Source organism: Procambarus clarkii, chromosome 7 (assembly GCF_040958095.1).
Source record: "Procambarus clarkii isolate CNS0578487 chromosome 7, FALCON_Pclarkii_2.0, whole genome shotgun sequence".
NCBI lineage: Eukaryota > Metazoa > Arthropoda > Malacostraca > Decapoda > Cambaridae > Procambarus > Procambarus clarkii.
The window spans coordinates 50,412,414-50,439,746 of NC_091156.1; the positions used below are offsets into that span (position 1 = coordinate 50,412,414).

The window sequence follows — 27,333 nt, forward strand, 5'->3', positions numbered from 1 at the left end:
GAGAAAAGAATATTGTACAGTGTTTGTGCTCCCTGAAACGGAAGCAGCGAAGCCCCACTCGCCCTCCATCCCCACAATATACAGTTATACACAACTGATTGGTTGTAATGCACAACACATACCTACCAGTATTAGTATCTGTGCGTCACACTATCGAGAGAGAGGAAAACTGACTCGGGTTGAGCGCCACCAGTCAGCAGCCCCAGCTTTGAATAATTCTGCGATGCCATTCGTACGATAATTATTTTTTCAAGGCCACCACACAGGGATTTGTTTGGAGGGCCGGATGAAATTATGTGGCAGGCCGGATGTGGCCCGCAGGCCATAGTTTGGAGACCCCTGGTCTACATATAATCATAACAATAGAGTAACAGTATCTGGACTTACACTGATTCAACAACAGGCGGAGGTAGGCGAATGTAGCAGGAAAGGTGTAATTATGGCCGTTGGTGTTGAGTGGGAAGCATGTGGACATGAGGATGGCCACAGCGGGCAGCACCACCAGCGCCGCCACGATGGCCGCCCACACCAGTGGCTCCAGAGGGAACAGGAAGCCCCATGGGTTCACCTCTGACCGTCCTCGAGCTCCAAGGATCTTAGAATAGTCTATTAGGATTGGCTTCGTGAAGTCCACCACCTCAGCTCGGACTCCACTTACCCCGAAGGGACCGACAGCCATATCTACTTCCTTCATTTGAAAAGACAAGACACATTCTAATCAGTAAAACAATAACACAGTAATCGGTCAGCAAAACATCAGGTACACAAGTTGCTTGCTTAATATTAGAGAGAACACTGTCACACTGTCTTTCATGCCATGTGATGAAACTGAATAAAGTGACGTCTTCTTAACACACCTTTTCATCCTATTGCAAGTCATAAAAACCAAGTATCTCACATGCCGAACGGCATATGGATTATTTTAAGTAAGTTTTTGAGATATGATGCGTGTAATTTGAATTAAGTTGGATTTTTAATAACTTTGTGGGAAGCCTACAGGGCCACCTCAACATGACAGATGGCAAGAATTGCATCGAGAAGCAAATTTTGACGCCAGATATGCTCGATGAGGGGTAGTAAAATGAAAGGTTGCATGCAACATGCTCAACAAATCGAGGAGTGACCTTGGGGTACATGCTCAACGGAAAGCACCTAAGTGACGCAAGGCAGGCGGGTAAAACTTTATTGTACTTCAAACACTTTTATGCCAGAGTTCATGTTGTTGCTGACTCAAAGAAATTATTGGATTTCGAGAGTAACATGAGTCAAACAGGGAGAAGGCAACGTTATCAAATGAAGCGTCCAAGTAGAACTTTCTGGGAAATAATTTTGGACGAATTTTGAATGTTGCAAAGAAATTGCAACTCAGAAAATCGTTCGTGATCTGAGATCATCGAGTCAACCTAAACGGCTGGAAAGGATGACCTTATGATGCCTTTCATAAGGTCATATTATCACCAGCCTATTTAATATGTGACCGTCCGAAATAGAGTACAATCCTGGCCAGCATGAGTCAACAGTTCTGGAGTTAAGGTGAGCAGTGAATTACCATTTGCAGACCTGCTACCAAAGAAACTCTGTGGTCAATGAAAGATGAAGGAGATTCTGAATGAGCCACTTAAAAGAAAGATACCAAGTGAAGAACTTTTGGGAAGAGCGAAGCCCATAATTGCTTTCATCGGAAAGGGGCAGAAGACGATGTTGTCAAGAACTGATTACCAATTTAGGTAAATCATTTTATCCCTCCCTTTCACCTTGATTTATGCTGTTCTGAACAACAGATAAGATTATTATTATTATTATTGAGAAAATCAGTAGGAGCCAGGAGGAGGATTCAAATGCACACACTTGGTACTTCCAAGCCCATACCATAGACCACTATACCAGGAAATAAAAGCATTGCAATCTGTTATTCAACTGAATCCTCGAGGGGTCTGAGGCTTTTGGTAAAACCCAATCAGGATTTCACACAATGCCCCCTTGCACTCTGGCTGTGGTCCTGTAGTTCTACATCCAACGCTTCCCTTCAGATGCTCAGTGAGATCACATTAAGATGATAGTAGTAGGCATCCGTCAATCCCGTGGGATTATGGAGTTGTGCCCTGGGTGTCTAGTTGGATGCAACGCCTGCTGTGGCTGTGAAGGCCAACCCGAGAATGACAGTCCGACTGCAGCGAGCGCAGATAAACGCCGAAGCGGGTGCGTCTGACAGTGGTCGAGACCTCCTCTGAAGTCTATTATCCTCTGCCTGCCTCTTCAGGTCATCCTCGAATTGCTGGAGTCCCTTCTGCACTTTGCATATCCAGGCAGATCTGTCCGCAGTTACTGCCTCCCAAGTGTTGATGTCGATGTTCAGCTGCTTAAGGTCGCGTTTGCAGGCGTCTTTGAAACGCAGCTGAGGTCTTCCGGTGGGTCTCCTTCCTGATGCCAGTTCTCCACACAAGAGGTCCTTCGGTATGTGGCCATCTTCCATGCGTGTGACATGTCCCAACCATCGACTGGGTCTCTGCTTCAGGAGAAGGAACATTGAAAGGACTCCTGTTCTGTCGAGTACTGTGTTGTTGGTGACATGGTCTTTCCACATGATGTCAAGGATGTGTCTCAGGTTCCGCATGTGAGTGATATTGAGCCGTCTCCTCCGGCGAGAGCGCAGGGTCTAGGGTTAGGAGCCGTAGAGAAGTGTACTCACCATACATGCCATGTAGACTTGTGTCTTGGTGTGCACTGTCAGTTTGGCCTTTTCCCAAACCCGCTTTGTGAGCCTGGCCAGTGTTGTTACAACCTTCCCGATACGCCTGTTGAGCTCAGTATCCAGGGAAAGGGTGTCTGAGATTGTGGAACCCAGGTACACAAACTCGTGAACTGCCTCCAGCACATAGTCTGCGATGTTTATGCAGGGTAGCTTATTGACTTCTTGTCCCATCACCTGTGTCTTCTTCAGGCTGATTGTCAGGCCGAATGCGGAACAGGCTGCGACAAAGCGGTTGAGTAGCTGCTGCAGGCCTTCTGCTGTGTGTGTGGTGATCGCTGCGTCGTCGGCGAAGAGGAACTCCCTGAGGATTCTCATCTGTACTTTCGTCTTTGCTCGGAGTCTGGATAGATTATAGAACTTTCCATCAGATCTTGTGCAGAGATAGATGCCCTCTGTGGTTGTTCCAAAGGCATGCTTGATGAGAATCGCGAAGAAGATACCAAACAGGGTTGGAGCAAGAACGCACCCCTGTTTAACACCACTGTTGATGTTGAATGGTTCAGAAGTTGAGCCGTCGTACACGACTGTTCCCTTCATATCCTTGTGGAACAATTGTATCATGATGAGTAGGGTGGGTGGGCAGCCAATTTTGGCCAAGATCTTGAAGAGTCCGTCCCTGCTCACGAGGTTGAAGGCCTTTGTAAGGTCAATGAAGGTGATGTACAGGGCTTTTCTGTACTCCCTGCACTTTTCTTGAAGCTGTTTAAGGGAGAACACCATGTCAGTGGTCGACCTCTCTGCTCGTTAACAGCTCTGTGACTCAGGGTACACTCTTTCAGCAAGACTCTGAAGCCTGACCAAGACGACCCTGGCAAAGAGTTTGCCGACGATGCTGAGGAGTGAGATGCCGCGATAGTTGTTGACATCGCGCTTCTGTCACCTTTATTTTTATAGAGTGAGAAGACGTTTGCATCTCTCATATCTAGTGGTACCAAGCCGTTCCTCCCGCACTGGAACAGAAGTTTACAAAGCTCAGTTTTAAGTGTTCCAAGAGCAGACTTGAGAACTTCAAGCGGAATCCCGTCGTTTCCTGGGGCCTTCCCCGAGGAAAGTGAATACAGTGCTTTCTCAACTGGTTCCACAGTCGGTTCAAGGTCAAGTTCTTCCATGATGGGCAGGCACTCGATTGCATCCAAAGCCTCTACGCTGACCAAGTTCTCTCTGGAGTAGAGTTCGGAGTAATGTTCCTCCCAGCGATTCAAATGTTGATCACGGTCTTTAATGATCTCTCCAGTGGCTGACTTCAGAGGAGTCGTCCTGTTTTGTGTAGGGCCTGTTGCCTGTTTGATCCTTTCGCACATGCCTCTTATGTTGCCGACAGTGGCCGCAGTCTGGCTGCTAGAACGGAGTCAGAGCCAGTAATCGTTAGCACAGCGCCTCGCAGTTTGTTGAACTCTATTGCGGGAAGTACAGAGGGCCTGTAGGTTCCTTTCTGAGGGCAGGTTCTTGTAGGATGAGAGAGCTCGTCTCTTTTCCTCTACGAAAGGAACAGTTCCTCTGCACTGGCCTCGAACCAATCTTGTTCTGCCTCTTACCGAAAGTGAACATGGCAGTGTTGAAAATAGTGCCCTTGAGATGTGACCACCTTTCACTTGCGCTATCACAGGGTGGTACAGGAATGGCATTTACTAGCGCAGCAGTGAATTCCTCCACATTGTGAAGGTCACGGGTCTTGTTTACGTTAATGCGTGGTCTTCCTTCCTTCTTTGCTCAGTGGATTTTCCGGGGCTGGAACTTTACTCTACTAACGACGAGAGAGTGGTCGATGTTACAGTCTGCGTTCTAGAAGCTGCGGGTCAGTTTGACGTTTCTCAGATTGCTACGCCCCATAAGCACCAGGTCGAGTTGGTGCCAATGCTTAGACCTGGGGTGTCTTCAGGAAACCTTGTGTTGGGGCATGGTGTCGAAGAAAGAATTGGTGATGCAGAGATCATGACGACAGCAGAACTCCAGGAGGCGCTGTACACTCTCATTCATCTTCCCAAATCCAAACTGGCCCAGGCAGGAAGGCCAAGAGCTGTCATCAGAACCAACTCATGCATTACAGTCTCCAGGAGGAAGACTGGTTCTTGTTGAGGTATGTCTCTGAGAGTTAGGCCGAGGTCATCATAGAACTCGTGATCGTCATAGAAGATGATATATCAATGAGAAAATCAGTAAGAGCCATGAGAAGGATTTGAACCCGCACACTTGGTATGCAGCCCGAGTGCACGGAACATTGTGTGAAACCCTGATTGGACTTAATTGAAAGCCTTCGGAACCATAGAGCTTTCAGTGGAATCCAAAGTTGCTATGCATCTATATGGAGGTGCAGTGACCTAGAGTATTGATTTGGGAGTACTAAGGAGTGTGGGTTCAAATCCTCTTCATGGCTCCTATTGATTTTCTCATTGATATATCACGTTAATGTGAATTCATTGTGCAATATTAGTATGATTACTTTGATCATGCATATGTCATGTTTCATTATATTACGGGCATTTTTTGACATGTGGTAATTTTCATGATGATACTATAAGAAGTAGATTTAGCTCTGCAGAATTATTGTAGGCTATTGACTGGTAACATTTTCAGAGCAGAAAGAAAATGTAAATTCTGAACTCTAAGTAAAGTAAATAAATAAGATTTGTTTGTGCATTTAAAGTGATAGTTGCTCTGAGACTTAAGATTGAAAGAGTGCAATAATTTCTCTTTGTTCAATTTTAATGAAACTTTTTTGACAAAATAGAACTGGTAAGACCTCCTACTGACAGAAGTTTTAACTCCGTGAGACAAATATTAGAAAAAAAATAAAATCATTGAGTTTATCACTGAAAAACATATTTCCACAAATCTGACTTGAATACAACTTTAAAATATTCAGAATTTTACATTTATTACACTTAGCTATCGTAGGAGCATCTAATCTTGACCAGACCTTGAACTTTTTTTCAGTATGTGTCTAGTTGTAGTAAAAAATAAAATTGTGACGCTCTCCCCCCCCCCAAAAAAAAAAATGCACTAAATTTAAACTTTTGAAAATATCTAACGTTAAGATTAAGATTTCCAAGTTAGATAAAAATCTTCCTATGTAATGTGCAGAGCTACATACTTTGCACATATTAAGTAGATTTCATGACAATTGTTTAATTAGAAAAAAAATCTAATTTACGCAGAAATGACGTCATGCGCAGTTCGGTGCGGGCGAGGGTGCGGCGACACGGAAAAGTGAATACTCGTTTCAGGTTTCTCATCCTAATTCTCGTGCTACGTCGTTCGTTTTGGTATCATTGTGTTCGCAATAGAATTCCCTACAGGGGCTTTGTTTTTCCATATTGGTTTCAAAGTTCATTGCCATGTTTCCTATCGTGTCAATGGCTTGTTTGTGTGTATGTAATTTGTGCTTGTTTGCATTTCTATTCATGTTCTTGAGTTTCTGCTTATGTGCCATGCTTAATATTCATTGTAAACTTTTGTCGCTCTGTAATATAATTTTTTATTGTCATTATTGTATTTAATTTTATAAATAAAAAAATCCACGACCACTCACGGGGTTGGTATGGGGGTGCATAATATATAAATGAATTGAAATGAAAACCTTGCGAAAATTATGAAAAACTGTATAACTTAAAAGTATTCTTTAGTGTAAGTGAACTACTAAGATGTAACAATTCAACACCGATCGCCTAGCAACAAGCGTTCCACCTATATCATAAATTACAATGATGATAATGAGTGCGAATTTGATTGTCACTCTCACTGAAAATTCAAATAAGCTTTTTGCCAATATAACTGACATTTTTTTATTTATATATACAAGAGTTGTTACATTCTTGCACAGCCACTAGTACACGTAGCGTGTCGGGCAAGTCCTTAATCCTATGTTTCCTGGAATACGACCCCCCACGAAGGATCGTTTTAACAACCAGGTACCCATTTTACTATTGAGTTAAACAGAGGCTACAGTTTAGGATTTTCACCCAGTAAATCCTCCCGGCCAGGATACGAACCCACGACAAATCCGTCGCAGAACGCCAGGCGAGCATCTTACCACTATGCCATGGAGACTGTCATTTTATATCCTTCAAGTGCAGTTCTTCTTTTATTTAATTTTGTGTCCTGTTAGAACTGTGTTTGAGTTCACCATAACATTTACTGTTACTTGCTTCAGGTGCTCAAACTGAATGAACATAAAATACTTGCATGCAACACTCACTGAATTTAACTAGGATTCGTTGAGTGCAGTAAAGGACCTCAGGTCATGTGTTCAGACACCGAGGACAAGTGAGACCAGGACAAACAGTTATTCCCACAGTGATACTAGAGGTAAAGGCTGAAGGGTCTCAACTATATGGGTAGATTTGACTAGGGGCACTCACTTTCCCTTACAATGACTAATAAATATGGCGTTTAGTAGTCAGTGATTTTGTTAGAACTGTGAGTACAGGACATGGAAGTTACAGTACTCCGACAACGAGAGCTGAAGGTGACTTTTTGCAGTTTCCGTTACTTTGGGGACGAGCGAGGTGCAACGAGAAGGCACGAGGGTCACCCTCACAACTTTCTGGTAAACTGCATTCTGGTTAAGGGTGACTGGGATGAGTGGTCCCTCTGGGTCTGTAACTGTCTTTTTGTTGTCATTAAATCATGTGGTGGGACATGTCTCGCAAGAGTTACACACACTTATGTCACATAAACTAAAGGTACTCGAGAGTGATTCAACACTGCATGCCCTATCGAACATTTCCCAGATGTTTACGAAAATCTATTTTGTTTTCATCTTATTGCAGCGCTTGAAATTTAGCTTTGTAATAGTTTATTATTATTTTCCATCAATGAGAAAATATCAATACTGGACAAACTTACCTGCGTGATGACCATCCCCAACATGCCTGACCAGGTACCATCTTCACGTTTAAGGCCCCAAGACCCATCAGGGGGCCTCAAGTATATGTACCTGGAGCCGAGAAAACCTAGATTGTTTCAGTGTATAATAACATGTAGAACACCAATATCTTGCATCATTATGTTTGCGTTACGCGAATCACTAACTGATGAAATGTATTTAATTACATTTAAAAGCCATTTTGATATATAACTCTTGTCAGGTCACTAAATTTTATTAAAACAAAATTGTAAATAATTTTTGTAAGTAAATGTAGTTTATATTCTACATTAACATGGACTTTACGGCGTTGGAAACATAGGGAATGCGACATTCCATTGGTTTAAAATTAACACTTGTTTAGTATGTTAGTTAATGTACAAAATTAATTATCATCTGCTCTTATGTAATTGTAATCTGTAACTTGCAAAAAGGCAAGAGACCTGGAGAGGTAAGATTTATTCCAGGTATCATGCTGGTTCTAGAAACTGTAACTTACGAGAAATTGAGCGTCTTGGCCAGGTAGGTTACAAGGTCTGCCAAGGGTCCTGAAAATGTTATCATCTCTGCTTGGCGGGGCTCAGATTCCTCCTGGGTAACTAATGTCAGCATTGGACATATCTCCGCTGCAACCTTCAGAGTCGGTCGCTGAGCAAATCTGACACCAGATTACATTATTATAGTGTTTTGTCACTACAATATGCCTGTAAATTGCTTTATAATTCAATTATAAGTAATCATTGGTCAAGCATCTTAACAATTTACACATTATTTCTTAATAAGTACATAAAAAGTTGATATGAATTATGCCTGTAAAAATGTACCTGAAGATTACAGAATTGTTTTAATATACATGGGCTATACATGACCTTTGTAATATATTTAGCTGTAAGGCAATACATCACGTAGAAGGGATATGGGGACAAGGATCTGGGATAGTACGGAGGCAAGATGTTCACAGTTCGAAAATGACTTAACCTAACCTAACAAAGTATAAGATGCGTGTTCAAGGAAAGGAACACACTTAAACTTACTATGTATATCAATAAAACAGAATGTCTGCTTGTCTGTCTATTAGTCTATTAAAAGTTTGTCCAGACATTTGCGGCTAGCTAATCAAAACCTTTCAGGGAAATAGGTCAGGGAGAAGGGTAAGGAAAATGATGAAGGGTTAGGAAAGGTGGTGAAGTGTAAGGAAGGTGGTGAAGTGTAGGGAAGGTGGTGAAGTGTAGGGAAGGTGGTGAAGTGTAGGGAAGGTGGTGAAGTGTAAGGAAGGTGGTGAAGTGTAGGGAAGGTGGTGAAGTGTAGGGAAGGTGGTGAAGTGTAAGGAAGGTGGTGAAGTGTAGGGAAGGTGGTGAAGTGTAAGGAAGGTGGTGAAGTGTAGGGAAGGTGGTGAAGTGTAAGGAAGGTGGTGAAGTGTAGGGAAGGTGGTGAAGTGTAAGGAAGGTGGTGAAGTGTAGAGAAGGTGGTGAAGTGTAGGGAAGGTGGTGAAGTGTAGGGAAGGTGGTGAAGTGTAAGGAAGGTGGTGAAGTGTAAGGAAGGTGGTGAAGTGTAGGGAAGGTGGTGAAGTGTAGGGAAGGTGGTGAAGTGTAGGGAAGGTGGTGAAGTGTAGGGAAGGTGGTGAAGTGTAAGGAAGGTGGTGAAGTGTAGGGAAGGTGGTGAAGTGTAAGGAAGGTGGTGAAGTGTAAGGAAGGTGGTGAAGTGTAGGGAAGGTGGTGAAGTGTAGGGAAGGTGGTGAAGTGTAGGAAAGGTTGTGAAGTGTAAGGAAGGTGGTGAAGTGTAAGGAAGGTGGTGAAGTGTAGTGAAGGTGGTGAAGTGTAGGGAAGGTGGTGAAGTGTAGGGAAGGTGGTGAAGTGTAGGGAAGGTGGTGAAGTGTAGGGAAGGTGGTGAAGTGTAGGGAAGGTGGTGAAGTGTAGGGAAGGTGGTGAAGTGTAAGGAAGGTGGTGAAGTGTAGGGAAGGTGGTGAAGTGTAGGGAAGGTGGTGAAAGGTAGAGCAGGTGGTGACGGGTAGGGAAGTTGATGAAAGGAAGAGGTGGTGAAGGGTAGGGAAAAAGGTGAATGGTAGGGAAGGTGGTGATGTGTTGAAGGGATGAAGGGTAGGGAAGGGGGTGAAGGGTCGGGAAGTTGGTGAATGGTAGGGAAGATGGTGAAGGGTCGGGAAGGTGGTGGTGAAGGTGGAAGGTTCCACCTTCCACCTTCCTTCGGTAGGTGGAAGGTTCCCTACTCCACCTACCGAAGGTGGAGTAGGGAAGGTATTTGTGGGTAATGAAGGTGGTGGTGGATACTGAAGGTGTTGATGGGTAGAGAAGGTGGTGAAGTGTTGAGAAGGTGGTGAAGTGTTGGGAAGGTGGTGAAGTGTTGGGAAGGTGGTGAAGGGTAGGGAAGGTGGTTGTGAGTAGGAAAGGTGGGGAAGGGTTAGAAAGGTGGTAGTGGGTAATGAAGATGGTGGTGGATAGGGAGGGTGGTTAAGGGAAGGGAATGTGTTGAAGGACATGGAAGATGGGAAAGGTGGTGTAGGGTAGGGAAGGTAGTGAAGGTAGTGAAGAGTAGGAATGGTGGTAAAGAGTAGGAAAGGTAAGGAAATTAAGTGAAAATGGTTGAAGGTAAGGGAAGGAAGTGAAGGGTAGGGACGGTAGAGAAAGGTAGGAGAAGGTGAAGGAGATGGAAGGCAATGAAGGGTTGGAAATGATATAATGGGCAAGAAGGTTTACCAATAAGAGGGAGAGTGGGACAGATTGTAGTTGAGATGGTTACAGTTATGAAGATGTGAGTAGTGAAGATGGTTACAATGATGAAGATGTGATTAAAGTTGGTATTGTGAACCTCATATAGACTCGTGACATAGGCTCCGCCCCAACACGACAGTTATTCATCAATTGGTCCTACCGAGGATCAGGAAAAAAAGTTGTAATATTGTATGGCGGGTTGGGTGTGGCACTGTTGGATGATACAGAGAAGGCAGTGTGGAAACACTGAGATGTCACTGAACATTTTAGGAGCAACAGGAGTGGATGGTAACAGTGTCTGGGAATTCCCTAACGTTACGAAACTGGATGACGTCATCACCAGCCAATGTGGAAGACGCAAGGGAATGATGTGTTGTGTTCAAAAAGGCTTTGCATCATGTGCAAGGGGTTTGCGACATCACTTATCAGTGTGAGGTCAAGGATGATTCACGCAATTCGCTGCTGCTTAGAAGACTGAGCACATTTCTTGTCTTTTGGCGAAGAAAACTGCAGTGAACTGCGACTTAGGTCAGTGTTGTAAGGAAGAAGAGGGCGATTGTGGTGTTTGTCTCGACGTGTGAGACCATAAGGGTGGTCTGAAGACAAGAGTACGTGAGCATACCCAGGTAATCAGTCTACTGAGGTAGACATGAGAGGAGGTCCGGTTGTCCAAGGTGAGGGCTTGTTGACAGGTGAGCTGAGTTGCTACCTGGGTATTGACCCCCACACCCAAGTCAGAATAAAGACGTCGACAGTGTTGGTTGAATTAATAATTTTTGGTCGAGAGATAAACTCTTGGCGAGAGATAAACTCTTGGCGCCATATTGACTGTGGAAGCCAGTGTTGTGACTCCAGTAAATTTGCGGTAAGAGCCTTTTGACTTGTGTATTGAGATTATGAGCCCAGTGATCATATATTGATGTTTAGACACATGAATTAGGAATGTATAGTGACTGAAGTGATATTAGAGAATTAAGATGAAAAAGTATGAGGGAGGTGAGAGTGACACATTCGCTCGACATTGGTTGATCTTTAACTGCCACTGAATGGACTGCAGGCGGAGATTTTTAGTGTGGACTCGCCAGCAGGGAAGGTACCCTCCACGGTGAGAGCCAACAGTGTGAAGGGAGTAATGGACAATTCATTTTAATTATTGTCTGGTTGTTCAAGGATGGTAGAATAATTTGTGTTATGGTAAACTTGCAGGCGTGTGAATGGTAGTTGCCGGTTTCGGCATGGTGGCTGTAAAGAGTTCAGATCCATTCGAGGACTTGTTGGTTGATGGTTCAACAGTTGGTTTGCAGGAGGATAAATCGGCAGGGAAGAAGTTTAATCGAGTATAAGGAGAATTAATCTACAGTTGATACACAGAGATCGTTGGACATCTTTGTTTGTATGAGATCATTGAATCAGTATATTGGATGCAGTGAATGGAGGTGACAGTGTTTATTCTTTTTGTATTTATTTATATACCAAGGCCTGTATTTGATGATGATTGTGTGACCTCTGATAGGAAAGAATAATAAAGATTGTTGAAGAAGAAAGCGGTATCCTAATGAGGCATAATTTTGTGTACAGAGTCTCTATGGAAGAAAAGTATCTACTGAAGTAGTGATCTGTGACATTAACTTTATACTAAATTCTTTAGCAGTTGTTTGTACATTGATTAATGAAGTTGTGTATGTTTCTAATAAATAGTGATTATAACAAGTTTATTACATTGATAACATGTTCTGCATTGATATGGATAGGATGATTAGAGGATTAGATGAATAGGATGATTAGAGTCCCTAACATGACAGAAGAGAGCATTGTTTGTGCCTACAGACTTAACACTTCTTTCGTGTTCTTTAAGTCTGTCATTTAGTGTACGGGCAGTTTCCCCAAAATATTGGAGAGAACAAAACGAACAGGAAATAGAGTAGACGCCAGCAGCATTAGAAGTAGAGCAGCAGTGTGAACCAGATTACTACGAAAAGTGTTAGTTTGTCGATGGCTAGTTTAATGTCCAAATGACGCAGGATATTAGTGCAATTTTTTAGTTCAGGTATGAAGGGAAGGCAGATAACAGTGCTAAAAGTGTTGGGATTAAAGAAATTTAGCTTTAGAATATGCACTGTTGATGAGATATATGGTATCAAGATAAAGTCATCCAAGGTGAGAGGGATGAAGGAGGAGATCGTGAAGGAGTTGCCAACAAGGAGTGAAGTGGGAGAGCAAGGGGCTCTAAAGCGAGCTGGAGACGCGAAGGAAGATGACGGACAAGATGAAGTGAGGTTGCTGGGGTTAAACTTGAGTAGTAGGAATGCCGCAGTAGCAGAAGTAGCCAGAACAGAAGCTTGGAGAGGTACCAATTAGAGTTTCAGGTGCAACAAGAGCATGAAAAGAGGCAGTTCCAATGGGAGAAACTGAGGCTAGAACTGCAGATGAAAAATGAACAGGAAAAAGAGAAACCCGCACTAGAAATAGAAAAAGAAAGAAATAAAGCTGGAGGGAGAGAAAGAAAAAAAGAAGACCAGATTAAGAGAGTTAGAATTAGAACAATAGAAAGAAAAAAAGAAGACCGAAATTGAACAAGAAAAAACTAGACAAATGGAGATAGAAGCAAATAGAGCTTTAACAGAACGGAGGATAGAACATGGGTTACCAGAGGCAAATTAACACCCATGTGTTGCATGCACGCGCCCACTCACACTTGGGTGTGTCTGGTTTAGAAAATTTTGATGCTAGGTTTACAAAACAACAAAATTTAATAAAATTTAATCATTAATATATAGTTGATATGCACTGGCAATGGCACTGATCCATGTGCCAGGGAAGCGCCTGGAACATCCCCAACAGCACAGCTACGTGTGAGGAGTGTGTAGAGGAAAGAAGTGAGGGTGTGTGGCGTAGGCTGGAACAGTCAGTAGAACCCACCTCCTTCCTATGTTCTTATCGCAGCGCATTCTCGTCGGGTATAGTGTCATTTCCCTCTTCCTTTTCTGATATTTTGTTTTGAACATCATCGTGATAATGACAGCAATAAAACAGCACAGGAACAGCGCGAGGCGCAACACAATGATGTAATACCGCGCCACAGTTCCTCCTCCTATGAACAATGCATGTTGACTGATGGTTCCTCACATGCACACCCGGCTCTCACCCAACATGCGACGTCATAGTGGCCAGCGACGAAAAGAAATATATTATATAGAGATATTATATAGAGAGCTTTCCCGTTAAAAAAAAATCAGATTGTTAGAACGCATTCAGGTACCACCGCGATGAGTCAACCATCGGGACAGTTTTGCGGTGATAGGTGGGTGGGGGGAGGGGGGGGGGAATTATTTATTCGTAAACAATTAAAAAAATAATCTTTCAAATTTTCTTTCAATAAAATTAATAAAATAATCGTTCGTGAAAATTCTCGTCTCCTTAATGTCAGAAGCTAAGAGATTTTTAAAGAATTTGTTATATTTTAAATTTTTAGGCAAAATATATAGAATTATAATGCCCAAAGTCCCTGAACCTGACAAATCTCGAAAAAGAGCAGGAAGCGGCGAGGTGTGATAGCAACATATAAAATATTTTAGGGGATTGAAAGAGTCATCGTAGATAGGATAACTATCTATATTAGATGGAACTAATTAGTGTCAACCATGTTCAAAGTAATTACTTCCTATTTTACAAACTTAATATTATTAATGATATCTTGTATTATATTTTAGTTTATCTCTTGTTATACAGACCTTGAGAACTTGTGAGGGAAGAGTGTGAGGCTGGAGGTGAGGGCGAGGCCTCGGTGGGGCGTCCAGGAGGCCACCTTCAGCGTCTGGGCTCCCCAGGGAGTGTACGGCTCCTGGAGGTACACTCCACACCTGTACACAAACACCTGGTCACCAACAGTTCCACAACTATTTCTTATTTATTTCTCCCTCTCTTAGTAATCTGTAATAATACTTCACCGTCATAGTCATAATGAACTGATATGACGGTATTTGTACAGGGAAAGTAACTTATCTTGCACTAACTTATACGGTACAAGAAAATTGCTCAAAATAGAGTGACATACGGAACAGGAAAGAGACTAACGATGCAGTAATTTATATGGAACATGGCAAGTAACTTAATTTTGAAAAATTGTACGGTTCATGGCAAGTAACCTAACATAGATGAACATATATGGTACACGTCAAATAACTCAGAATAGAGTGACTTATGCGGTACATGGTCAGTAACTTACCATACAATAAGTTTATTTGGTACTTCGTAAGTAACGCAATACGGAGTAACTTATACGGTACATGACATGTAACCTAACATAGATTAACTTATAGTACATTGCAAGTAACTTGTACGGTTCAAGGAAAGTAACTTGTATGGTTACTTAAAGTATCCATACAAGTAACAGTTGAAGGAAAGTAATTTGTATGGAATAACATGTATGGTACACGGCATATAACTTATACATCAACATATACTGTACATGACATGTAACTTGCCGTATAGTAACTAATGCGGTACACGCCAAGTAACTCAACATGAAGTATCTCATATGATACAGTCGAGGGAAAAGTATTCCTTTAACTCTTAGTTTCTTCGAAAGGGAAAATGGCAATGTTGCTTGTTGCCGTCGTAGTATTGGGTAAAATTATCAATGAATTGGCGCTTTGTAACGATGAGTCTCAATGGTCCAAACACCACACACTGGTTTATATAATTCATTCTGCTATTGAAAGTAAAATAGTGTAGAACAGTGATTCAAAATTATTATATGTAGATCAGTGAAACAGAGAGATGGCTCTACTTTTGGCTTAAGAGTTTGTTCTTTTATGTGAAGATATAACATGATAATGTTACTTAATGACATTTGACTGTCGAGGCAAACAAGGTGACGTCACACACGGCACCCCCTCCATTGTCCTTGCACCTCAGTCTACATCAACAAAGAACTTTTTCAAGTTAAAAGTAATTTGCAACCATTTATATTTGTAAAAACAGTTGACATAATTTATATGAACAATGATATCAACACCTAATTACACCTCAATGTTCAGTACGTAATACTATGTATAATAGCAGAGAGAGAGAGAGAGAGAGAGAGAGAGAGAGAGAGAGAGAGAGAGAATGACACTCTAAAAATATGGCAAATGTCCAATCATATGCGTATATTCTTTGCGTTTAAAGATTATTGTATGCTCAACATGCACTGCCGTGTGATAAATGTTAAACGAAATAGTTTTATGCTTTTTAAAACGTTTACAACTCTAAAAAATATGTTTGCCCATTATTTATAGAAGTGAATACAATACATACAATAAGAAAAGCATTACAACACGAACAAGAACAAAAAAAAAAAACCTGGGCCACAGAAACTGAACATAAACACAGTACATGAGCAGAAACCCAGAACAAGTACAGAACATGGAAAAAGGAGCACATGAATTATACTCAGGAGTTATAGACAAGAAACATACAAATGGAATAACAAAAGGAATCAGTAGAAATAACATGGAAAACATGGAGACAATACAAGTTAGAAGGGCCACAGGGAAACGCAAAACTCCAACACACAAAAATAACGCACCGGAACACACAGAAACCGGGAAAGACAAAACAGAACCACACACACACACACACACACACACACACACACACACACACACACACACACACACAGTTGTGTGTGTGACTTCAGGTACTTAGGTACTCCTGTATTCAACGGAGTACCATCCCTTTCACTCCAGCCTGCATCTCCAGTTTTTTCACTAGCCTCTTGTGTGGCACTGTGTCAAAGGCTTTCTCTCAATGTTTGCCGACGATGCAAAAATTATGAGGAGGATTGAAACTGAGGACGATAGTAGAAGGCTACAAGATGACCTAGACAGACTGAGTGAATGGTCCAACAAATGGCTGTTGAAGTTCAACCCGAGTAAATGCAAAGTAATGAAACTAGGTGGTGGAAATAGGAGGCCAAACACAGGATACAGAATAGGAGATGAAGTACTTAATGAAACGAACAGAGAGAAAGATCTAGGAGTTGATATCACACCAAACCTGTCTCCTGAAGCCCACATAAAAAGAATAACGTCTGCGGCATATGCGAGGCTGGCTAACATCAGAACAGCGTTCAGGAACCTGTGTAAGGAATAATTCAGAATCTTGTACACCACATATGTAAGACCAATCCTGGAGTATGCGGCCCCAGCATGGAGCCCGTACCTTGTCAAGCACAAGACGAAGCTGGAAAAAGTCCAAAGGTATGCCACTTGACTAGTCCCGGAACTAAGAGGCATGAGTTACGAGGAAAGGCTGCGGGAAATGCACCTTACGACACTGGAAGACAGAAGAGTAAGGGGAGACATGATCACAACCTACAAAATCCTCAGAGGAATCGACCGGGTAAACAAGGATAAACTATTCAACACTGGTGGGATGCGAACAAGGGGACACAGGTGGAAACTTAGTACCCACATGAGCCACAGAGACGTTAGAAGGAACTTTTTCAGTGTCAGAGTAGTTAACGGATGGAATGCATTAGGCAGTGATGTGGTGGAGGCTGACTCCATACACAGTTTTAAATGTAGATATGATAGAGCCCAGTAGGCTCAGGAATCTGTACACCAGTTGATTGACAGTTGAGAGGCGGGACTAAAGAGCCAAAGCTCAACCCCCGCAAGCACAAATAGGTGAGTACAAATAGGTGAGTACAAACACACACACACACACACACACACACACACACACACACAGGATCATTTTTCTATAAAAGTAAGAACAATAAACACAATTAAAAAACCATCACGACTCAGAAACATACATCCAAAAACCGGGCCTCAAAAAGAAAACAAAAACAGGGAACAGAAACATAGAACAGGAACCGATACCCAAAACATAAACAGAAACACAGAACATGAGACAGGAGAACACAGGCAGTACACAGAAGAAAACATTGGGGACAAAAACGTCTAAAGGGCCACAGGAAAAACAAAAGCTTAACACATACAAAAACACAGCACCGGAACACATTGGTACTGGGAAAAACAAAATACAACTACATGCACGCACACAGCAACAAAACACCAGAATGCACAGGAATCGTGAAAAATAAAATACAATCACACACACAGGAACAAAACACCGGAATACCAAGGAACCCGGTTCCTTGGTATTCCGGTGTTTTGTTCCTGTGTGTGTGATTGTGAAATTTCCGGTGAAATTTAAAAACACACATACCCAGGGCACAGTTCATAGACACGTCCAATATGTACACCAATCCACACAAGTGGAACACAGATACAGTACTGCAAATACAGATCACCAGTACACATGGCAGAAAATACAGAATAAAAATATAAGAAATAACAAACGAATGGGACCTCAACAAACGAAGGCCGTTACCACGAATCAAAATGATTACAAAATACAGGGTACAATTCAAAACCTAATAAGGAACAAAAAACATATATCAATCAAATGAAAACATAACGATACAACTGACCACGGACAGAGGAAAGAGGCAGACACACGACCGGAAGAAACATATTCCAAGGTCAGAACTGCACAATGTATACAACACATACACAGCTCAGTCGCAGCTAGCAAGGAGGGGAGATGCTTCCGTACCTTGCAACAGAAACACGCGCACACTCAATGCCCCATATGCAAAGGGAGCAAGACAGTGGCAAAGAAAAAATCATGGCAATACTCATGACAACGTTGGACACCGCCGAACATCGAGACAAGGAAGGGCGGACGTCTAACTCACAGGCCAAAGAAAAGAGCCTGATACAATAAAAGTCACAAACAAAAAACTCACTCAAACAGCCAAACAAAATACCAGGAGATAAGAAATACACACAATCAATCAAAAGAAGAGATGCAGCCCCAACTCACGTGCCAAGAACACAGAACCACGACTAACGCCACCGTCCATTGAACATTACAACACTTGAGCAGCAGCCGCCTTGAACCACCGAGCAGGGACTCCCGGAAACAACTGGTGCAACTGTGAGGGAATGAAAATTCCCTCAGCTAGTTTTCTAGATTAGGCTAGAGTAGCTTTAGGACACTAGACAGGAAGTTTTCAAACTACGTGCACTTGTGTGGTGTTGGATGAAAGCTTATGCTAAGGACCATCGTTTAAGACTAGCCAGAGGTCTGTGACTACTCTGTAGAGTTACAGAATTTAGTCTGTTTTCTGGGAAAATGTGATTTGAGAAGTGAGGTGTAGGTGAGTACTTGACTCGCCAACGGTTTTCGAGGTGGGGGGACAGAGGGGTGAAAGCCTCCCCCCCCCACCATGTGAAGTATGGCGCCAGATTCTTAGGCCTCCCCCTCCTTGTGACGTCACGGGATGCCTCATCTTGAGGTTATCTTGAGATGATTTCGGGGCTTTAGTGTCCCCGCGGCCCGGTCCTCGACCAGGCCTCCACCCCCAGGAAGCAGCCCGTGACAGCTGACTAACACCCAGGTACCTATTTTACTGCTAGGTAACAGGGGCATAGGGTGAAAGAAACTCTGCCCATTGTTTCTCGCCGGCGCCTGGGATCAAAAGAAACTCTGCCCATTTGTTTCGACCACCGTCGGGGATAGAACCCGGAAGTTTAGAAGTACGAATCCTGAGCGTTGCCCACTCCGCCGTCATGCTCATGGTGAGGGCGTCTGTGATTCGTCTAGGCACCTCAGCCTCGTGGCGAGTTTTCGGCGCGAATGGCTGTAATTGAGAGCAGCACGAAGGTTTGTGCCGGCTTTGTGCTGATTGGTCAAGACAAGGTTGGGGGGGGGGGAGATGGGCATTTGAGTTCCCCTATGCCGCCAAAGTCTTCAGTCTGAGCTGGACGGCGAGCTGAGGAGAAGGCATCCTAGGTGGGGGTGGCATCTGCCACCTCCACCACCGTTAATCGCTGTGTCATCCTTATTACTCATCGTGCATGGCACTCCTGCTATCATGGGTTGTGTCGAGGCCCAATTTGCATGAAATGGGGCCAAGGAGTACAGAAGAAACAGTAAAAAAAAATCTAAGAGACAGTGTTCACCCATGAGGCAGCTGGCAGGCCTTATGGTGTATCAGATGGTTCCTCACATCGGGTTCGAGTATCCTGTCTATGTTAACGGACAATTGGTGGAATAAGGGCAGGACCTCCTAGTGTAATTGTGGTGATATTACAGGCCCCTGTTGGGCTTTGAATTCCACCTTGCTGTGTCCTCCAAGTGTTGACGCCGGCCATTATCACACTCGGTGTACGAGCGAGGCATGCTCTGGTATGATGGAGGTGTGGGTGATCTCCCATCCATGTTGTGTACACCTGTGGCCGCCAGCCAGCCAGCCTGAGGCAAACCCCATGTGCGCGCCGCCCCGCTCAATGGCCAGACAGTGGGGCCACACCCTGGCCGCCCACCTGTGGAACACCCTGCGCGCCACCTCAGCCCGGGTGGGGCGGAGTGACGCCCCGCGCTACTCCGTGGCCACTCCATAGGGCCATGCAGTGGCCACATGCCTTGGCCACCCCCTTGGGCCACGCTTGGCCACATGCCCTGGACAACCTAGGGCCACACCTAGTCGACGCACGTGGAGGGAGCTAGGTGTTCTTCAGCCAGTGAGGTAGTGACTGGGGAAATGAATGTAATGATACCTGGTTACCTGGTTGATGGGGTTCTGGGAGTTCTTCTACTCCCCAAGCCCGGCCCGAGGCCAGGCTCGACTTGTGAGAGTTTGGTCCACCAGGCTGTTGCTTGGAGCGGCCCGCAGGCCCACATACCCACCACAGCCCGGTTGGTCCGGCACTCCTTGGAGGAATAAATCTAGTTTCCTCTTGAAAATGTCCACGGTTGTTCCGGCAATATTTCTTATGCTTGCTGGGAGGACGTTGAACAACCGCGGACCTCTGATGTTTATACAGTGTTCTCTGATTGTGCCTATGGCACCTCTGCTCTTCACTGGTTCTATTGTACATTTTCTTCCATGTCGTTCACTCCAGTATGTTGTTATTTTACTGTGTAGATTTGGTACTTGGCCCTCCAGTATCTTCCAGGTGTATATTATTTGATATCTCTCTCGTCTTCTTTCTAGTGAGTACATTTGGAGGGCTTTGAGACGATCCCAATAATTTAGGTGCTTTATTGCGTCTATGCGTGCCGTATATGTTCTCTGTATTCCCTCTATTTCAGCAATCTCTCCTGCTCTGAAGGGGGAAGTGAGTACTGAGCAGTACTCAAGACGGGACAACACAAGTGACATGAAGAGTACAACCATTGTGATGGGATCCCTGGATTTGAAAGTTCTCGTAATCCATCCTATCATTTTTCTGGCTGTCGCAATATTTGCTTGGTTATGCTCCTTAAACGTTAGGTCGTCAGACATTATTATTCCCAAATCCTTTACATGCTGTTTTCCTACTATGGGTACATTTGATTGTGTTTTGTACTCTGTATTATGTTTAAGGTCCTCATTTTTACCGTACCTGAGTACCTGGAATTTATTACTGTTAAACATCATGTTATTTTCTGATGCCCAGTCGAAAACTTTATTAATATCAGCTTGAAGTTTTTCAATGTCCTCAGCCGAGGTAATTTTCATACTGATTTTTGTGTCATCTGCAAAGGATGATACGAAGCTGTGACTTGTATTTTTGTCTATATCTGATATGAGAATAAGGAAAAGCAGCGGTGCAAGGACTGTACCCTGATGTACAGAGCTTTTCACTGCACTTGGACTAGATTTTATATGGTTGACAGTTACTCGCTGAGTCCTGTTTGACAGAAAACCGAGTATCCAGCGTCCTACTTTACCGGTTATTCCCATTGACTTCATTTTGTGTGCTATCAAGCCATGGTCACATTTATCGAAAGCCTTTGCGAAGTCCGTGTATATCACATCAGCATCCCGTTTCTCTTCTAATGCCTCAGTGACTTTGTCGTAGTGCTCAAGTAGCTGTGAGAGGCACGATCTTCCCGCTCGAAATCCATGTTGGCCTGGGTTGTGAAGGTCATTGGTCTCCATGAAATTGGTGACCTGACTCCTAATCACTCTCTCAAATACTTTTATGATGTGCGATGTTAGTGCAACTGGTCTATTATTTTTTGCCAATGCTTTGCTCCCTCCCTTGTGTAGAGGGGCTATGTCTGCTACTTTAAGTGCATCTGGTATCTCCCCCGTGTCCAAGCTCTTCCTCCACACTATACTGAGTGCCTGTGCTACCGGCACTTTGCATTTCTTTATAAATATTGAATTCCATGAGTCTGGACCTTGGGCCGAGTGCTTGGGCATGTTTTCAATTTCTTTTTCAAAATTGAGTGCGCTCGTGTTTATATCAGTTATATTTACAGGGGTTTGAATATCCCGCATAAAGAAATTGTCTGGATCTTCCACCTTCGTGTTGTTTATTGGAGTGCTAAACATGTCCTCATACTGCTTTTTTAGGATTTCACTAATTACTTTGTCATCCTCCGTGTATGAACCTTCCCTTGTACGAATAGGTCCAATACTGGCAGTGGTTTTTGCTTTTGATTTCGCATATGAGAAGAAATATTTTGGATTTTTCTTTATTTCCTGAATTGCTTTCTGTTCAAACTGCCTTTCTTCAGTTTCATATGAGTGTTTCAATTTCCGCTCGATTTCTTCAATCTCCCTATTTAAATTATTTCTTCTTTGACGGGAAGTAAGTAAGTAAGTAATTATCAAAAGAAGGCACCAAACCGGGAAGGCTATGTAGCACCATCAAATACGCAAAATAATCAGAGGGCGCTAAATATCACCAAGGATGCCAATACGAGAACAAAAACGCATAAGGCGAACGATATCAAAAGTATCCGAGTCACCAAGAATTCTATCGAGGGACAGGTGACCGCGAGGGGCGGTCGGAAAGCAAGACACACGCTCGTCCTGGAAGTCAGGACATTCAAGAAGGACATGCACGACCGTAAGAGGGACAATGCAACTAGGACAATAAGGAGCAGGGCGGCGCTCCATCAAGTGACCATGGGTTAAGCGAGTATGGCCAATACGCAACCTCGCCAGAGCTGTTTCCCACCGCCGGTTACGGTGGAAGGAGGACGGCCACGAGGAAACACAACATTTAAGAGTACGTAGCTTGTTACCAGTAACAGACAACCAAGAAGCCTGCCAACGGGTAAGGACTGAGGAATGGTTAACTGGGTAAAAGTCGGAATACGGAATGCCTTTACGAGAGATGGGACAAGAGCGGACAGCTTCCTTAGCGGCAGCATCCGCACGCTCATTTAAAGACACACCAATATGGCTGGGAACCCAACAAAACTCAACCGACTTAAATTTACTGTGAACGAGAAACAGCCAATGCTGGATCTCGACAACTACTGGATGAACCGGATTAAAGGACCCGAGAGCCATGAGGGCACTACGAGAGTCAACAACAACCACAAAGGAAGACTGACAACGAGAAAGCAGGAGACGAAGAGCATAGAGAATAGCATAAAGTTCTGCTGTAAAGATGCTAGTCTCCGGAGGCAAGCGACACATAAGTGCGATCAGGAAAAACAACAGAGTAGCCAACACCGTCCGCTGACTTAGACCCATCAGTGAAGACAGAAACGGAGCGGGAGTGAGAAGAAAAGTGCTCGAGGAAAAGGCGTTTTAGAACCGTAGGAGGGGTAAAAGCTTTAGTGATACGGGTCAAGGAAGTACAAAACCGCGGAAGAGGGACCCTCCACGGGGGCAAAGAAGGAACAACACGAGGAGAAACATCAGAAATACGAACGGAGAGAGAATCCTGTAGGCGAGATAACCGGACAGAAAGAGGGAGGTGGTGAAGAGGAACAGGAACCGCAGGAGGGGTCAAAGTTAAAGCACGACAGAGGCGAGAGGAAGGATGTTGCAAGGACCGCGCAAGATAGCGAAGACAGTAGCGATCACGGCGGTCCTGGAGAGACAGGAAGCCAGTGTCAACATACAAGCTAAGGATGGGAGTCGAACGAAAGGCACCAGAACTGAGGCGCAACCCAGTATGGTGCAAAGCATCAAGACGGCGAAGAGTTGAAGGAGAAGCAGACGAGTAAGCAGGGCAACCATAATCGAGCTTAGACAGGACGAGAGAGGAATGTAAAGCAAGGAGATTGCGCCTATCTGCCCCCCAAGAAGTATGGGACAAGACCCGAAGGAGGGTAAGGGCCTTAGAGCACTCAACACGGAGGTAAGAGATATGGGGAGACCAAGACAAACGAGTGTCAAGAAATAACCCCAAAAGCTTCGCGGAATCTTTGTATTCAAGGGGATAACCATAAAGTGACAAAGAGGGACGAAGAACAACCCGTTTCCGCGTAAAAGTCATGGCACAAGTCTTAGAAGTAGAGAACTTGAAGCCATGACCTGTGGCCCAAGACGACACGGCATCAATTGCAAGTTGAAGCCGGCGTTGAAGGAGAGGCAAATCATCACCCTGACAACAAAGGGTAAGATCATCGACATAGAGAGCGGAGAAGACACCAGAAGGAAGAGAGGAAAGAAGACCATTGAGGGCAACAAGAAAAAGAGTAGTGCTCAGAGCACTACCCTGGGGCACACCTTCGTATTGCTGAAAAGAGGGAGAGAGAGCGGTACCAAGGCGCACCCGAAAGGAACGACGAGAGAGGAAGCTGCGGAGAAAGAGAGGGAGATGACCACGAAGGCCAAAAGAATGAAGTTGAGATAGGATATGATAACGCCAAGTGGTGTCGTAAGCCTTTTCTAGGTCAAAAAGGACGGCAACAACGGAGGTCTTCGCAGCAAAAGCAGTACGAATATAGACCTCCAAGTTCACCAGGACATCTGTCGTGCTGCGGCACTTGCGGAAACCAAATTGAGAAGCGGAGAGGAGGTGATGGTGTTCCAGGAACCACATCAGACGAACGTTAACCATACGTTCAAAGAGTTTGCAGACACAACTTGTGAGAGCAATAGGGCGAAAGTCCTTAGGGGAAGTACCCAGAGACCCCGGTTTGCGAACAGGGAGGACAACGGCATCGAGCCAGTCCTCAGGGACTGACGACGACTCCCAGATCCGATTATACAGACTCGGTAAATACTGAGACGTGCTCGGAGGGAGATGGCGAAGCATCTCATAATGAATACCATCGGAGCCCGCCGCCGTAGAACCGCAGAGGGCCAGGGCAGAACGAAGTTCAGAGAGAGAGAAGGGATCATTATAGGGAAGCTGATGATGAGTGCAGAAATCTAAAGGACGAGACTCAAGGACAGGTTTACGAAGAAGGAAAGATTGGGGAAGATGAAGACCAGAGCTAACAGAAGAAAAGTGGGAACCCAGTTCGGAAGCGACCTGCAACGGGTCCGCCACAAGAGTATCATGGAGGTGAAGGACCGGTGAAACATCGGGAACGAACTTACCCGCTATCTTGCGGATACGCTTCCAGATCTGGGCCAGAGGGGTCTCGGACGTAATTGTTGAGACATAAGATGCCCAACATTCACGTTTAGCCGTACGGATGGCCCTACGGGCCACCGCACTCGCTTTCCGAAAGAAAAAAAAAAGAATCGGTCGTCTGCCTACGGCGGTGCCTCTTCCAGGCTGCACGCTTACAGCGGACAGCCCGAGCACAGTCCGCATTCCACCAGGGAACGCACTTCCGTGGACCCCGAGAGGAAGAGCGAGGAATAGAGCGAAGGGCAGCGTTGAAGACAGTGTCATGAAAAAGGAGGAGAGCGCGAGAGAGAGGCAGAAGGGAGAGGTCAGGGAGAGCAGCACTGAGGGTAAATAGGGTCCAGTCTGCCTTAGCAAACTGCCACCTAGGGAAAGAGAGGGAAGGGCGAAAAGAGAAAAAGGAAACAAGGATGGGGAAATGATCACTTCCATGGAGGTCATCAAGAACCTGCCACGTGAAATCTAAGTAAAGAGAAGAAGAGCAGAGAGAAAGATCAAGACAAGAAAGGGTGCGAGTCCGAGAGTCCAAATGAGTGGGCTCACCAGAATTCAGAAGAGACAGGGAAGAAGAGAGGAGAAACGGCTCAAGGAGGCGACCCCGGGTATTCGTCAGAACGTCACCCCAAAGAGAATGACGACAATTGAAGTCACCCAGCAGGAGCACAGGCTCCGGCAAGGAGTCCAGGAAGTGTTTCAAATCAGGAAGAGAGAGCGGGACACTCGGGGGGGGAGATAAATGGAACAAACTGTGTACCATTTCCCCACAAAGATACGAGCAGCAGAACAATGGAGAGGCGAAGGAAAAAGTAAAGGAACAAAGGGAACATCAGCCCGAATCAAAAGAGCAGAAGAATTAGAAGCCCCAGCAATGGCTGGGGGGGGGGGAGAGAAAGGAATAGCCACGAAAACGACCAGGACGAGCACCAAGCATTGGCTCCTGGAGACAGACACAAAGGGGCGAAAACCGCGAAATCAGAAGTTGGAGTTCGAGGAAATTGGCGTAATAACCTCGAACGTTCCATTGAAGAATGGACAACGACGAGAAGAGAAAGGACAAAAACAGAGAACAAGGAAGAAACAAAGGCGAAAGAGCAACAGAGCACGTTAAAGAATATCAGGGTCGGGATCAGGGTCAGCAAAGTCAGGGTTAGGGGGCATGGGTAAACTGAGCAAAGACGGAGGGAAGGAAACGGGAGAACAGAGCAGAGGTGGGCGGGCAGGGTCTGGAGGAGGAGGAGGAGACAACGGAGAGGAGCCGTCAAGGACAGCAGCAGGAGGAGGAGGAGTAGAAAGAGGGGAGCGCACCCCAGCAAGAGCAGCAACCGAAAGGGAAGCAGGGGCCAAAGAAACCTCCATAGCAGGAACAGGGGGCGCAAGCACTGAAACGGGAGGGGAAGGAGCAACAGAGCCAGGAGGAGGAGCTGAGGAAGAAAGCGAAGCCTTCTTACCCGCTGGGGAAGAGGAAGGAGAGGAGCCAGGCTTACGCTTCTGACTTAAAGAGACCGGTGTCCCAGCAACTACGTACCGGGCAACGGATTCCAGTGTCTCAACAGGAGAAGCCGAACGAGAGCACACACGACGGCCGTTAGGAGAGCGATGGACATCTGCCCGCACCGACAGGCGGTGGGGAGAGCCAATAGATGGAGGAAGAGGATGGGAAGGAGGATCGGAGGGGGACGAGGAAGAAGACACAGAAGACACGACAGACCGGGTAGAAAGAAGGGGAACCCCAGACAGAGGACCAGGAGGAGGATCTTTCGGGAGAGAACCCAAAGGAACAGAGGAGGGGGCAGTGGGCGCATCAGGGTCCAAGGCCCGGAAACGGTTGTGAGTCTGAGGAAGGCGGGAAGGACGAGGAGAGGAAGAGCGCAACACGCGAGCATAAGAGATATTAGCATAAGGCGGGAGCCGGCGAACCTGGCGCCTCGCCTCAGGAAAAGATAAACGCTCCCGGTGCTTCAGGTTGAGGACGGCTGCCTCAAGCTTGTAATGGACACACGCACGGGAGAAGGTAGGATGGGCCTCACCGCAGTTGAGGCAACGAGCCTGGGGAGAAGTGCACTCCGACTTAGAGTGACCTTCGCCACCACACAAAGGACAGAGAGAGACAGTCCCGGAGCAGCGGAGGGCACCATGCCCAAACCTCCAGCACTTGTTGCAGAGCCGAGGAGAAGGAATGTACTCCTGGACAGAGCACCTGGCACCAGCAAGAATGACAGAGGGTGGAAGGGTCCTACCATCAAAGGTAATCTTCACAACCCGGAGGGGTTGACGGCGACTACCACGAGGGGGACGAGTAAACGTGTCCACCTGGAGAATAGAATGGCCCTGGGCAGCGAGGATATGGCGAATATCGTCGTGGCAGTCGCGCAGGTCCCGAACACCGGTGGCAACATGGGGCGGGAGCAAAATAGTGCCAACACTGGCATTCAACTGAGCGTTCTTCGAGACCCGAACGGGGGTCTCGCCAAGGCAGGATAAGGCAGCCAAGCGGGAAGCAGCATCCTGAGAAGGAGCAGCAACGACACGTGTACCGAGACGAGTGGGGTTGAAAGTAATGGAGGCATCCACGGAATCAATGAGATGTCGATGAAGGGAGAAATCGTCAGGAGGCGC

At 45.2% G+C, this 27,333-nt stretch overlaps 1 protein-coding gene across 1 annotated transcript; it reads right to left on the reverse strand.

The window, feature by feature from the left end:
- Positions 1-292: 292 nt before the first annotated feature.
- LOC138358227 (glutamate receptor U1-like) lies at positions 293-19,621 on the reverse strand. The gene is made up of 5 exons (XM_069315836.1): positions 19,521-19,621; positions 14,074-14,202; positions 8,116-8,274; positions 7,598-7,688; positions 293-688 (listed from the first exon to the last, which is right to left on the reverse strand). Exons 1-5 carry the CDS (start codon positions 19,619-19,621, stop codon positions 293-295), a joined length of 876 nt encoding a protein of 291 aa, XP_069171937.1.
- Between the last annotated feature and the right edge of the window lie 7,712 nt (positions 19,622-27,333).